This window comes from Artemia sp. Qi Xiang Cuo, chromosome 9 (assembly GCF_049724085.1).
Source record: "Artemia sp. Qi Xiang Cuo chromosome 9, ASM4972408v1, whole genome shotgun sequence".
Taxonomy (NCBI): Eukaryota; Metazoa; Arthropoda; class Branchiopoda; order Anostraca; family Artemiidae; genus Artemia; species Artemia sp. Qi Xiang Cuo.
In genome coordinates, this window is record NC_142802.1 from 47,830,999 (window position 1) to 47,846,892 (window position 15,894).

General features: G+C 35.4%; 1 protein-coding gene across 1 annotated transcript in view; it reads right to left on the reverse strand.

Annotated features, from left to right (window-relative positions):
- Positions 1–15,894, reverse strand: part of LOC148948733 (uncharacterized) — a 111,251-nt gene that overhangs the window by 50,434 nt on the left and 44,923 nt on the right. The window contains exon 3 of the mRNA XM_089095005.1: positions 3,063–3,231. Coding sequence (XP_088951131.1) covers positions 3,063–3,231 — 169 coding nt within the window. The remainder of the gene's footprint in view (positions 1–3,062; positions 3,232–15,894) is intronic.

Genomic DNA, 15,894 nt, shown 5'->3' on the forward strand with positions numbered 1-15,894 from the left:
TTAAGGATAATTGTCCGAGGTAAGTTTTCGCCAGGATTGAATTGTCCAGAGGATAATTCCATGGGGAGGGGGAATTTTTTGTGGAAGTGGAGCAAGACATCTTGGCGTTTTTTGTTGTTTTTTTTTAAACGATAAGAAATTAAATTTAAAAAACAAGTTTTTTTCAACTGAAAGTATGGAGCAACATTAAACTTAAAATGAACATAAATTATTACGTATATTAGGGGGGTTGCCCCCTCCTTAACACCTTGCTCTTTACGCTAAAGTTCGAATTCTCTAATTCTTTCAGAAACACAAGGTTCGTTTATTTAGAACAATAAGAAGTTTTTTTTAAGTACTAAGAAACTGTAGCGTAAAGAGGGAGGTGCTGCGGAGGGGGCAAGCCCCCTAATATACATAATCATTTCTGTTCGTTTTGAGTTTTAATGTTGCTCCTTACTTTCAGTTGAAAAAAAACTTGTTTATTTTTATATTTCATCATAAAAAAAAACAAATCAATGAAAATACAATTTTACTTCAGAAGGATGTTACAGACCCACCTACCCTAGATAGAACGGATTGTCAAAGAAACTTGGAGCAATTCTCATTCTGACGAAAGTTGAAATTTCTAGTACAATTTTAAGGGTTCAAATTTATCCAAGGGCAATCATTCTGCTTCTCTGGCCCACCTCTTCCCCCGGCATCCTCTAGTATACCAACTTTTAAGGAGGAAGGTAGGCCATTTGAACTTTGTTTCAACCAAAATTAAGCAAGGGATTTAATATGTATGATTAAGGGCTCATAGAAACTTGGTGAGAAAACAAGATAACTTTTAGCTTAGTGCCGAGACGAACTAAGTCCATGCGGAGGACTGAATCGATGTAAAGTCAAAAAAAAGTCCAAACCGCCGCATTTGACAGTATGGTTACATAATTACTTAGTACAGAAATAAGCTCGATACGAAACCAGGCTAAGTTCTGACTCGCTAAAAAAAAAGGCTTTTCATCAATATAGAAACTACCAAGTCCACACTGCAGAATCTCTGTGGCGAGGTTCAAAACAACTTAAGTTCTGACTCAATGCAAAAGCACGCCCTGATTCGACACAAGGACATGCAAAGTCTACGCCGCAGTGAGCCCTCCTCCCCAACTAGCAACTTTTTAGCATAAAAGTAAGCTGGTAACACCTTATTTAAGCTAGAAACATGCATTTATTTCAATCTGTGGTGATTCTAACCACAAGGTGGACCCACTAACCATCAAAGGCCTCCTCCCTCTGACAACCAGTTTTTAACAAAAGGGTATGCAAGTTATATCTTATTTAAAGTAGAGTCACTTAAAGATTTTCACTCTGCATAATTGAACGAGCATACTTGGCCCATGGCCCTTTGACACTACCCCACCTCTCCCAGCAACACGTTGCAAAAAGTAGAAATGCTGCACCTTGCTCAAACCGAAATCGCACGAAGAATTTCATTAAGTGCGATTGGAGAACTAAAGTAAGTCGTTATTTCCTCCAAAAACCCTTTACAAAATACTCAGCCAGAAATTTTTTAGTAGAAAGTCGGGTATATTGCATAATATGTGAATTGGAAATGCACAAGGACTTTAAAGCTGTATACTTAAAGCACCGTATTGGGCCCGTGGCCCGTGGTCCTCCGACATCCCCTCTCGCTCCAGTTTTTTTGCATAAAGGTAGGCATGTACACTGTTTGAACTGGATAAATACAAGGTTAGTAATTCCAAATTTTGGTCACAGGAAGAGGGCCGTGACCCTACCATAACCACTACTAAAAGCACCGAAAAGGTAAAAGTATATTTTAAAGGCCTTTCAATTTATTTTATAATGGCATAGTGGCATGTACTAAGGGGACTAACGACTAACGGTTATGCTTTAGAATTTTGCTTAGTCATTACTACTTTTCCCTTATTAATTAGTGCTTTTCAAAAAAAAATTCCTGGAAAATTTTAAATACTAATGACTAACGAATTATAAATGCTTACAAAACTTAGGCAAATCAAAATTATTTACGTTTTTTTTAGATTATTTTTGTAAATAGTTTCACATATTTGAAAGGTTTCCTCGTTACTTGAAATTGAGCGTCAGTTAGAGACAAAGACCTAAAAGGGTTCTTCTAGAAAAATGTTGACAATAGCAGCATCATAAATTAAAAAAATAATAATTTAAACTGAAGGCTCAGCAGACGAGAAAACTACCATTTTCAAATACAAAGCGTGTTGTAAGAAACTTTCATTTCCCTCTAAGGTGATTTTTTTTAAATAGGCTTAAAGATATGAAGGAGAAAGAAAAATCATTAAAAAATAAATTAAAAAAAAAATTAAAACTATTTAATTTTTGAAACAAGTTATTAAAATAATTTTATATTTCTTAAAGATTTCCTCATCACTTTAAATTAATTAGAAAAACTTTCCGAAAAAGAAGTTTTTTTCACAGAAAAATAATGAACAATATTAAACTTAAGACGAGCGGAAATAAATTTCTATAATACGTAATTCAAACTCAAAACAACCAGAAATTACTATTAAAGAATAAATGAAACACAAAACGAATAAAAATCAAATAAACAATCACAGCAAACATAGAGACAACAGGTACTAACATAAGTGAGTCAATAAATCTTAAAAGGAGTAAAGATTAAACTGAATATTCAAGTCGAACTTAAAACAAATAAAAATCACTACTAAGAGGAGTTTGGCTACTGTCCCATCCTCCCTAACCGTAAAAGTATAAAGCTCATTACGTCATTTGTGTTTTAATGAAAACTATAGGTGTCATGAACAGCCCTTGGAAAGAACTAATGAAAACAAACTGAATATTTGATACATAATGATATTAATTGCTTAAAACTCAGCAATTCAATATTCTATTTCACTGTAATTTTTAACTTTATTTTTAATATTGTAAATGTAAATAAATATTTGTAACATAGTTCGTTTTCAGTTTGTTAAGGATGGATTAGTCCACAGTTAATGAATGCTGCTTTAGTCTCTGATTAATTTATGATTCATTATTGCCTAGTCTGTCTAGATTACCTACACAACCTCTATACCAAGCACACTTACCGACGGTACAGTATGGTCCGCCATATCCGGGCTCGCATTCGCACTTATCTGGCCCAACACAAGTGCCATGTATACACTGTTGGGCACATATTGGAACACAAGTGGAATTGTCTGGAGTTCGTGCATAGCCAGGGCAACAGTCACGGACAACTCGAACTTTCTCGATTGTCTGGAAAGTAATCAAAGACTTTAGTATTATCCGACGGGTTAAAATTTCTACAAAATTTGATATTCAGTACATGCTAGAAATTATAATAAATTGAAGTAACTGTACACTCAAAGCCTTTAAGATGGGATCTTCTAAATTTGCGAAAATATGCTGATTTGTGGGTACCTGGCGGTCAACCTATCACATACTGATTATGCTCCATCACAATATGCCCCACTATGAAGTAAATATATATATATATATATATATATATATATATATATATATATATATATATATATATATATATATATATATATATATATATATATATATATATATATATATATATATATATATATATATATATATATATATATATTATGTATATACATACTTTTTTTTATATATATATATATATATATATATATATATATATATATATATATATATATATATATATATATATATATATATATATATATATATATATATATATATATATATATATATATATATATATATATATATATATATATATATATATATATATAATGTCTTTTCTTCCAAAAGAATCACAATATTTTACAGTAGCATGATTTATATTATTGGCTTTGATTTTTGGTGCATAATTTATGATCCAAAATGCATCTTTCCATCAGTAAACAACTCGTTTTTTTAACATATAAATCAACATAACAAAGAGCCATCCATAACATAAATCTCTAACATTTCATCTCGAAATTCTCTTCCAACACTTTAAAACATTCGTTTCAACTGCCATTTCACGCCTTCCTCCATTTCCCAGATATTTATGCTAGCAGTGTAATACTATTTCAACGCCATGGGCTATAACTATGATAATCTCCGCCTAAAAATCCATTAAGCTTAAGAAGGTTCCCCACTAAGTGGCCACTCGATCTATCAAGTCTCCCCACCCTATTCCCGTAACTCAATACAATCGAAAGTCATGCAATTCCACTATCTAATAAGCTCGAAAAGCTATCCCAGGATCATTTTCTTAAGGAAGTCCAAACACCAAGGTTATTACTGATCAAGTTGATTGTCATTCTGCCTGTAGCGAAAATCGCTTTCAAAATATCGTATCTCTTTGGATAAAAAAAAACAAAAACATATGAATATCGAACTGGCCGTTTCCTTTGTACTATTAAGAAATTTCCGCTGGTTAAATGAAGCTACTTTGTCATCAAATATCAAGCAATTTATTAAAAGAATGTATTAAGGTTAATCAAATAGGTTTACTGAGGGGTGTTGATAAGGGAACGGTATTTATAGAGTCCTCATTGTTCTCCAAAAGGTAAGTACTAACATCTATTTTCTACATTTCAGTAGAGGATGTGGAAAAAGAGAACTGAAAAGGGCCATTGGTGTAAGATTTGCATTTGTATTTGCGAATTTCTTGGAGTAAAAGAAGGCTTACCAAGACTTACCAAGTAGGCTACCAAAGAAGGCTTACCGAGTGGAATGGGGTGTAAACTATTTTAAAATGCAGTTTATGGCTATTGCATAAAGAAAATTCGGTCGTTTTATGCTTATCATAGGCAGCGGTCTAGCGCTGCCTAAGTAAAGAACGATGGTGGCACAATGTGTTTTTGGTTTCTCCATACCCGGGCACTTCGTATCGAAGAAGTTGTCGTAGACACTTCGAAAAGGGCTCATTCGATTGGAAATGGGAGTGGCTAGTGCCCTTTTTAATAGTCGAAAGTGATTGGAGGGCAACTAGCCCCCCCGCACGTCCATAATTCCCCCAAACACATCCAATCAAAATTTTGAGATAGCCATTTTGTTCGGCGTAGTTTATTTCAAGATAGAAAATATTTTTTTGAGGAGGACACTCCCCCACAACCCTCGGGGCAAGGGTTTTCAGTTGTGCCCTGTGGGCATATAAGGTTTTTATACAAGGCATGGTCGTAGAAACTTCAAAATAGGCTCATTCGATTGGAAATTTGAAGGGCTAGTACCCTTTTTAATAGTCGAAAGTAATTGGAGGGCAACTATCCCCCCCCACGCCCATCATTCCCCCAAATACATCCAATCAAAATTTTGAGATAGCCATTTTGTTCAGCGTAGTTGATTTCCAGATAGAAAATATGTTTTTGAGGAGGACACTACTCCACAACCCTCAGGGCAAGGGTTTTAAGTTATGCTCTGGGGGCATATAAGGTTTTTATAGAAGGCGTTGTCGTAGAAACTTCAAAACAGTCTCATTCTATTGGAAATACAAAGGGCTAGTACCCTTTTTAATAGTCGAAAGTGATTGGAGGGCAACTCGCCCCGCCCCCCACGCCCATCATTCCCCCAAACACATCCAATAAAAATTTCTAGATAGCCATTTTGTTCAGCCTAGTTGTTTTCCAGATAGAAAATATGTTTTTGAGGAGGACACTCCCTCACGACCCTCAGGGCAAGGGTTTAAGTTATGGCCTGGTGGAATATAAGGTTTTTATAGAAGGCTTTGTCGTAGAAACTTCAAAACAGGCTAATTCGACAGGAACTTCAAAGGGCTAGTGCCCTTTTTAATAGTCGAAAGTGATTGGAGGGCAACTAGCCCCCCCCCACGCCCATTATTCCCCCAAACACATCCAATCAAAATTTTGAGATAGCCGTTTTGTTCAACGTAGTTTTAAGTTCTGGAAATTAGGTCTTTAAGGATGACAACCTCCTCATAGCCCTCAGGACAAGGGTTGTAAGTTATGCCCTGAGGGCATATAAAGTTTTATAGAACGCATTGTAGTAGAAATTTCAAAAAGGGGCTAATTTGATAAGAAATTGAAATGGCTTGTGCCCTTTTGATAGTCAAAAGTAATTAAACGTCAACTATCACCACTTCCGCATCCACCAGTTACCCAAACAAAATTTTGAGATAGCTATTTTTTCCCACGCTGTTAAAGGTCAGGAAATTATATCTTTGGGCAAGGCACTCCCCCCACAGTCTTCAGGGCAAGGGTTATAAGCTATGTCTTGGGGTCACATCGGCATTTACTGAAATAGATTTCTTAGAAGTGTGCAAAGTGTTATATTTAGTCGGATATTGAAAGGTCCGTTGCTCTTTTTAATAATAGACACCGAAATAAGGATAAGTAGCCACCCTCTCTCCATAACCGTTTCCCCAAACACATTCAATACAGTTTTATGGTTATCCGTTTAGTTTAGCGTCGTGAATTTCTAAATAGAAACCAGGTTTTTGAGGAGGAAACTCCCCCACAGCCCTCAGGGCAAGGATTGTAAGTTATGCCCTGGGGGCATATAAGGCTTGTACTGATCGCTTCATCGTAGAAACTTCAAAATGACTCATTCGATTGGTAGTCGAAATGGTTAGTGACTTTTTTAATAGTCGAAAGTGATTGAAAGGCAACAAACACCCCTTCCACCCCCACCATTTTCCCAAACATATCCGATCAAAATTTCTTGATAGCCATTTGGTTCCATGAAGTTTAAAGTTCAGGAAATTATACCTTTGAGCAGGAAACTCTCCCCATAGTCTTCAGGGCAAGGGTTATAGGTTATGCCATGGGGGCATATAAGGTTTTTATTGAAATGGGCGAATAACCCCCTCTCACGCCCACCATTTCCGCAAACACATCCAATCAAAATTTTGAAATATCCATTTTGTTCATCGCTGTCAAAAATTCTGGAAATTAGGTCTTTTAGAATAAAAACCCCATAAGAGCTTTCAGTGCAAGGGTTGTAATTTGTGCCCTGGGGGCATATAAGGTTTATATAGAAAGTTGTTGTAGAAATTTCAAAAGGAGCTCATTTGATTGAAAATTGAAATTGCCCTTTTTAATAGTCGAAAGTGAGTGGAGAGTAATTAACCCCCCTCTCACGCCTTCCATTTTCCCAAACACATGCAATCAAAGCTTAGAGATAGCCAATTTGTTCAACGTATTTGAATGTTCTGGAAATTATGTATTTAAGTATGACAAACCCCCGAGAGTCCCCAGGGCAAAGGTTGTAACTTATGCCCAGGGGGCATATAAGGTTTTTAATGATAGAGTTGTCGTAAAAACTTTAAAAGGGGCTCATTCAATTGCAAATTGAGAGGGATAGCGCCCTTTTTAATAGTTGAAAGTGATTGGACGGTAACTAGCCCCTCTCTCACGCCCACCATTCCCCCAAACACATCCAATCAAAATTTTCAGATAGTCATTTTGTTCAACGGAGTAGAAAGTTCTGGGAATTAGGTCTGTGAGAATGAAACACCCCTCCCCCACCCAGCCCTCAGGGCGAGGGTTGTAAGTTATCCCCTAGGGGCATATAAGGTTTTTATTGAAAGCGTTGTCGTAGAAACTTCAAAAGGGCTCATTTGGTTTGGAAATTGAAAGGGCTAGTGCCTTTTCTAATGGTTGAAAGTGATTAGAGAAAGACTAACGCCCCTCTCACGCCCACCATTTTCCCAGACACATCCAATCAAAATTTTGAGATAGCCATTTTGTGTAACGCAGATGAAAGTTCTGGAAATTAGGTCTTAGAGGATGACAACCACCCTCACAGCCCAATGAAACCCAAAACGAGCAGAAATTACAATAAATAACCGAGTCAAACTCAAAACGAGCAGAAATTAACATAAGTTGGGCTCAAAACCCCTATGCCTTCCCAAGGCCAGAACATAATTTGTACTTTACGGAAAAAAATACAAATGAATGTGCACTGTCAGTTTAATATGCATATACTGATATTTAGTAATCAAATTGTTAATATTATTTGATTTATTAAAGTTATAAAAGTAAAAACATTTATATTTTTTTCAGTAAAGTGCAAATTTCTGGCCTTGGGAAGGCATAGGGGTTTTGAGCCCAACTTATGTTAATTTGTGCTCGTTTTGAGTTTGACTCGGTTATTTATTGTTATTTCTGCTCCTTTTGGGTTTCATTTATTTATCGATGCTGATTTGTGGTAGTTTCACGCTTGGTAGATTATTTTATTTTATTTTTGCTCATTTTTTGTTTAATGGAGCTCTTTACTTTTCTTTGGAAAACTTATTTTGTGGAAAAAGTTTTTTTAATTAATCTAAAAAAGGGGAAAGGGGGCTCTTATTGCAGTATCTTTATGATTTTCTCATAGTTATAAGACAAGACTTTTTACTTAAGTATAAGAGGGGGCTGTTACATTAATGATTCCAAAGGGTTTGACAAGGGGGGAGTACAAAGGAAGAATTGTAATTTAAGCAATCTAATCGATTGACTGAAAATAGCCGTGGATAATCGTTAAGAAGAAAAATAAAGTTGACAATCCTATGATCCATTTATGTGGGCCGATGCTTTGCAGTTTCATGGGTGTTAAATTTCAGACAGAATGAAAGCATGGCTTTTCATAGATATACCCATTTATACCATATGTTTAACTGTTTGAATTTTATTAATCTTTGAATAAAAAGGCCTGGCTAATATGTCATTTGCTATTATTTTTTAACACAATTCCTCATCACCATTTGTTTCATAATGCCAAATAAAGCTAATTAAAACAAAATATAGTTAAAATTCTAAATAAAGCCAGTTTAAAAATTTTCATAGTTAAAAAACTTAAATAGTCTAGGCCATTTTTTTGTTGCTTGCCTCCCCCTTCACTCCTAACCTTATTGAAATAAATAATTGGCTTCAAACAATAACTATGTCAATTTTCAAAAAAAAAAATGCTAAAAAAGCATCCAGCGGGAGCCGAACACGAGCAACCGGCGTGGCGCGCAAGCATTCAACTACTGAACTATCGACCCCTAAATGTAGAAACTTTAAATCTATACATGGTGCGACTGTGGGAGCAATCGGATTTGTCCTGAATTCTGGTTTTGTCAACCCATCAGGGGGAGGCATATAATTAGAATTTGTACATCTAATGCTTTCATTCTACCTGAAACCTGAAAACACTTGAGAACTCTGAGGTTATTGAAGAGAAAACAAAGAAAAAGTAAATATAAATACCTTACGCCTTACGTGTAAATATACCAGTTTATTCTTGAGGCTTGGCCACAGAAAAATAGAAAAAATAGTCATAATCAGTGCATCTAAGAGAAGCCAAACTTTCAATCTATCTAAAACCCGAAACCTCAATGAGTATTATAAGGGATTTGAAAAGAAAAGCAGGAAAAAGCATTTTTATTTACCAGAAAAAAAAAATCAGAATTCCATTGAACTTTTTGTTCTAATTTGGGACGTCTGGTACAGTTTCTAAAATCTTTAAACTGGTCAAAAAAAGCGAGACCAGGAGGTTACGCAAATGAGACGTGTGGACCACGTCTCATTTACGTGCACCACCCTGTTTCTAATTGGCGGAGAGAGAAAAAGGCTCTATAAAGTAACCATTAGTTTTAGGGAAGAGCTATTTTGTAAATTTTTGTGAAACCCCCTGTGAGACAGACATTTGAACATAAAAAGGAATTCAAATGGGTTGCACAAACAGTAGCGCCAATTTTGGGGCGAGGGGCATTAGCCTTCCCCAGATCCCCCCCCCCTTTATTTTGAAAAACACATTTTAGAGTATTCCAATTGAAATATACCTTTATTGTTTTCACTGGAAAAAAAAAATCGCCCCTCCCTGGATTTTGAAAATATATTTTGCCCCTCCCAATTGGTGCCACAATGAACAATTATTTTGAACTACAAAAGGTATGTCAAATCCAAGTATTCAAAACTATGTTTTAACAATGACTCGATTTGAAACAGTGGCTAAGTAAATTTCAAAGCCCGAAAATGGTGAACGTCTGATTTCCCGTTGTACGATTCAAAACCTGACTTACTGGCTACAGTTATTTCCACATTTGCAATTTCAACTCAAAACTGCGTTGCAATTTCAACTTAGGTGGTGAGCCAGTGGGGTTCAGGAATGGCTTAATCCATTATGTAAAGCTGTGTTTTGTTTTGTTGTTTATGCTAAGACTCCCTGAAATTTTCAATCTGCCAAACATTTATTTGGTCTCGTATTTAGTAACGCATCACTACTCAGCCACCTATTACCCTGGGCTTATGTTGTTTCATTTGACATCACAGGTCTGTGTCTCCCAAGTATGCATCCTCTGAAGATTTTCTTTGGCAAAGTATCTTCTATTTTGTCTTGTACTATCGTTTTAGTGACAGGAAAAATTATTGGTAAAATTATAGCTTTTTTGGTAGTTGAAAAGACTGACGGAAGAACGTTTTTTTTGAATAACTGAAGTGACTATAATGCCTTTTATGTTTTGTTTTTTCCAAAAATTCATTTCCAAAATTTGGCAACAATTATTTCCTAACAAATCCAAACTGCAATTTCAACAAATAAAGTCAGAGGAAGGGGAAAGTGCAAAAAGCAAGAGAAGCTAACGGAATATAAAAATATCAAGACATGTAATCATTTCCAAGAAGTTCTTTCTTATATCTTTACATTTACAATAGTGGAGTAGTCTTACTCTTTCGTGCCACTCGCAAGCAGGGCCTTCTAAATTACGACGAAAACGACTGTCGAGTATCAATTCCAAGAGTAAGATGGAAATCCCAGAGGAACGTTTTGAATCTCAAGTAATGGCATCTCAATTATTTAACAAAGCACAGCTTTATTCCCAAAGGAAAATAAAACCTAAATGGATAGAAAATGACTAGCTATAAACATGCAAAGAACAGACAACTATCAGCTTATAGCGAATAAAACTTCACGTTATAGTGTTAGTATCTGGTTGGAAAGATTATTGTTTCTGCATTTTGTACTGTCTATTAACTAGTCATCAAGTTAGCAAAAAGAAAAAAGGATAGTTTGCTAACAGAGTCTAACTTGCCGCTAATCTGACAATTTGCGGGGAGCGGGCAATTGCATCCCTTATATTTTGAGAAGTACACTTTTAGGTATTCTCATAATAAAAAAAAAAAAAAAAAAAAAAAAAAAAATCCTGAGTGCTCTATTCCCCTAAATTTGAAAATAATTTTTTATCTTTTCTTTAACCCTTATACTCCCTGCATGTTCGTAAATTCACGTTCCTGCTGTTTGAACAAAAGTTGCAGCACTAGAATTTAAATTAAAAAAGAGTCTATAGTCAGGAGTAGGCCTACATAAATAATGTTCAGCTATAATTTTAAATTATTTTGCAACTGATGAAATTATATGTGGCTTTAATCGAATTATTCTTCTTGATTTCAAACATTTGATCGCATTTTCCCCAAAACCTTTGGGTTTAGCCTAAACCACTCACAGTTTTTATTTCTGCGGATTTTGTTTGATTAAAATATAGCTTTTGCTACGTTTTAATTGTGTCTTCTTAATTGACATTAAATTTTAAAAAAACAAGTTTTTTTTAACTGAAAGTAAGGAACGACGTTAAAATTTAAAACGAACAGATTTCATTCCGTATATGAAAGGGGCTGTCCCCTCCTCAACGCCCCGCTCTTTACGCTAAAGTTTATTATTGTTAAAAAAAAAATAGAGTTGTGAGAAAGTCAAACTTTAGCGTAAAGAGCGAGGCGTTGAGGAGGGCACAGCCCCTTTCATATACGGAATAGTTTTTGTTCGTTTTAGGTTTTAACATCGTTCCTTAATTTCAGTAAAAAAAACTTGTTTTTTATTTAATTTTTGAACGTTTTTGAATTAATGCAGGTTTTGATTTTGGCTCACCGTACATGAGTAATTAAAACAAAATTTGCATATTAATTTTACCTTTTTGGGTTAAATGGCTTTCTCGAAACTTGTTTAATTTTATTTATGAACGTTTTTATTAGTAATATATATACGTAACTTACAAATTAGCTTACGTAACGAATTTCTATATTCATAAATTTTTAATACATATATTAGGGGGTTCATACCCTTGTCAATACCATGCTCTTTAAGCTAAAGTTCGAATTTTGTTCCAATTCTTTAAAAATGACCCCTTAATCACAAAGGCCGTTAATTAGAATAAATAGCTCTTATGAAAGTACTAAAAAATCTTTGGTTTAAAGAGCGAGGTATTGACTAGGGGGTGAACCCAATCATATACGTAATATTTTATGTTCGTTTTAAGTTTTGATGTTGCACCTTACTTTCAGTTGAAAAACTTGTTTTTTTCTTTATTTAATTTCTGATCTTTTTCTTTAATAATCCTGGGAAATCCGGCACCCCCTTCATAGCAATGTCCCTTCCCCCATGAAAACTTCCTTCATGGAAAGATCCTCCCATATAACCCCCGACCCACCCACCTACCAGAAAAAATTCCCCCCTGAAAACGCCTGTATACTTCCCAATAACCAAAATTTTATGTTAACATTGGGTAAAGTTAATAATTTTCAGCCCTCCCCCCAGGGACTTCTGGGGATTAAGTCATCCCAAAATACATAGCTATCATACTTTCGATACTACTGAACAAAATGACCATCTCCTGATTTTGATCAGGTGACTTTGGGAAAAAAACGAGCGTGGGAGGGGGCCTAGTTGCCCTCCATTTTTTGGTCACTTAAAAAGTGCACTAGAACATTTCATTTCCATTAGAATGAGCCCTCCCACGGTATTATAGGACCACTGGCTCGATACGATCACCCCTGGGAAGAAAAAAAAAAAAAATAAACACGCATCTGTGATCTTTCTTCAGGCAAAAAGTGCAAAATTCCACATTTTTGTAGTTAGGTGCTTGAAACCTCTACAGTAGGGTTTTCTGATACGCTGAATATGATGGTGTGATTTTCATTAAGGTTCTATAGCTTTTAGGGGGTCTTTCCCCCTTTTTTCTAAAATCAGCCAAATTTTCTCAGGCGCGTAACTTTTGATGGGTAAGACTAAACTTGATGAAACTATATACTTGAAATCAGAATTAAAATCTGATTCTTTTGATGTATCTATTGGTATCTAAATTCCGTTTTTTAGACTTTCGGTTACGATTGAGCCGGGTAGCTCCTTACTTACAGTTCGTTACCACGAGCTGTTTGACAAGGGTGTTCTTAGGACGATTTTAAAGGAGGTCGTCCAAAGAACAGCCGAATACTCGTTAAATTTTGAATAGCAGAATTTAAATATCACGAGGGGGTCAACAGGATTTTCAAAATACCCAAGTGGGGCATGGTCCAAAATTGGTTGGTAAGGTAAGGTGATTTGATAAGGTAAGGTGTTTTAAGGACCAAATGATTTAGATGAAAACAGATGAAAACAAACGGTCAAACAAAAAGAGTATATTGTAAAAGGCATGTGCCCTGGGAGATTCTAGGCATATTCCGTCAAAATGATTTTACGACTGTTACCATAATTTCAGTGTTCGGCTGACTTCTTTCACTTTGCTGACTCAATTTTATATGTGGAGATGTTTCGGGGGATATTTTCAGGGTTACTGGAATTGCCTGGAGGATTTTTTTTATGGGGGTGGGGGAGTTTTCCGGAGGAAAAATTCCCCATTGGGACGTTTTCCGCGAGAGCAACTATCAACAGGGGAGGGGGGGGGGGAAATTCCACGGAACGGATCTAAGGTAAGGTGTTTCTTAATTGAATTTAAGATATAACTCTTTCGGCTGATTTCAAATATGCGATCATAATATTTCTGAGAACGTTAATTTTTCATTTTTCAGCCATTTCACTTCTTTTTTTTATGAATGTGTATTGAAAAATTTAAATAGTCCAAGCTGTTATCTCTTGAAGCGGCTAACTACTGACACAGTACAATTTATCATCATGAACTCAAAAAAAAGAACATCTAAAACATTCCATTAGTTAAGATTGTTTCCCATGTTGATTTCAACTTGGGCTAATCGTAGAGTACTAGGGACTCAAGACTCGATGCCCATCTGGGAATGTTCTAGCGCAACTACATCAAACTACTCTGAGATTTACATTTAAATAATTTAACTTCGAACACTTTTAAAACTAACTTCAAACGCCTAAAAAGCCAAGTAAATTCTAAATTATCCAAAAATATGTGATATCAGTCACACAGGCAGATTTTAATTCAGCAACAGTTTTGCAGAAATTGATTTGATATAAGGCAAATACAAAATTTCTTTTTTACTGGTACAATCAATGAATACGATGAGAAAAACATGCGTACTTTCAGATCATTAAAAAAAAAAGAGCAAAAGCTGTACATTCAAAACAAACGACATGCAGTGAATGACTTGCCCCTTGAAATCAGAGATAGTAAGTTCAAGACTAGATAAGAACACTATTTTGAAACACACTGTGAGTGGAAGTAAAGAGGAGAGTTAGCATCAAACTTTTCTTAAACTCCACAAATGCAACATGCAACACTAAATTCCAGAAAAAAAATCAATATTTCAAATCACTGCCATTTCATCCTGGAGCCACTTGTAAACAGGGGCGTAATTTGCCATGAGACAGGGGGGCAACTGCCCCTCCCAGACCTCAGTTCGTTCCCCCCCTTAGACCCGAGTTTCCCCTCCCTCCCCAGCTGGAATTTAGTTTCTTCCAAAATCTTGTCAAAACTAAGATAAACCTGCATAATTCAAGCATCAACAGAAACAGACCAGTTTTTTAGTACATATTTACCTTCATAGTACTATTACCTTTATAGTACTAAATATTATCTTGACGGAACCAAGTGACTAATTTTTTAGTTTTTACTGTCATTTTCACTTGATTTGGGAAAATTGGCTCCAACTTTGGCCCCCCCCCCACAGGATTCTGATTAAATTACGCCACTGCTTGTAAACCATGCCAAAGAACTAAATTACGTGATGAGAGTAGATATTTAGTAAGCTCAAGCTACCCAAGCAGAGGTTTACATTCACGAATAGGCCTACTTTAAGCGAGGAATTCAATTAAACTCCAATAACCTTCTTAATTACAATTATCAACCTTCTTGATTGTAAGTAAAGCTTTTAAAGAAACATGAAGATTTGACCCTCCAAACCATGAAGTGTAGGCCTATAGCCTAATATTTTAAGCCACGTTTTATTTTAAGTTTTCTCAAACAGGATTTCTGCAACCAAAACGCAAAAATAGACGTAAAATTCCATTGGCCTGGATTCCTGAAATAAATAACCTATTCCACTTTTCATTACCCATATCTGCCACCGATTTTTTTTTTTTTTTTTTTTCTGTACTGTCAAAGTAAACCGATCTAATTTACGCTTAGGGGACAGGAAATGATAATTTTCTGTAAACGGGAAAAGGGTCGTACAAATCAAATTGGAGGACGATTTTCGTATTTTCACGCTGAGTCAGTTTCTTTGCATAAATCGATTGCAATTTCAAAGAACGAAAACATGCTTTGCTAAGCAGATTTCACTAGACCCGCAACTGAAAGAAGACACGTCAAAGCACTCCAGATCAATTATAATGATTTCATTTCAGAGGGGATATATTAAGTCATCCGTTTCATCGCCCCGTTACATTCAAATGAAATTTGAAATATGTGAACAGCAAAGACAAAAGAACAAAATTTATAATCTAGACTCCCTTATTTATCATAAGTCCTAAAAATAAACTTAATATCATAATATCCATCCACAATCTTAGAAAAGAGGGTATTAAAGGCCTTTTTTAAGACGTCCAATGAAACAGATTTTTCCGATGCATGAACCAACAAAAAGTTTTTTTTTCTCTAAAATTCAAAGATCACACTGGCACATCCAGGCGGCAGGAGGACCCGGCCCCACCCCCAAAATTTTTTTCTGGCGCCCTCATTGTTTTTTTTTCTGTTTTTCACTCTTTTTCTTAAATAAATTTATCAATTCGTTCAATTATTGGCACCCTTGTCACATTCACCCCCCAAGATTTTGTTTATTG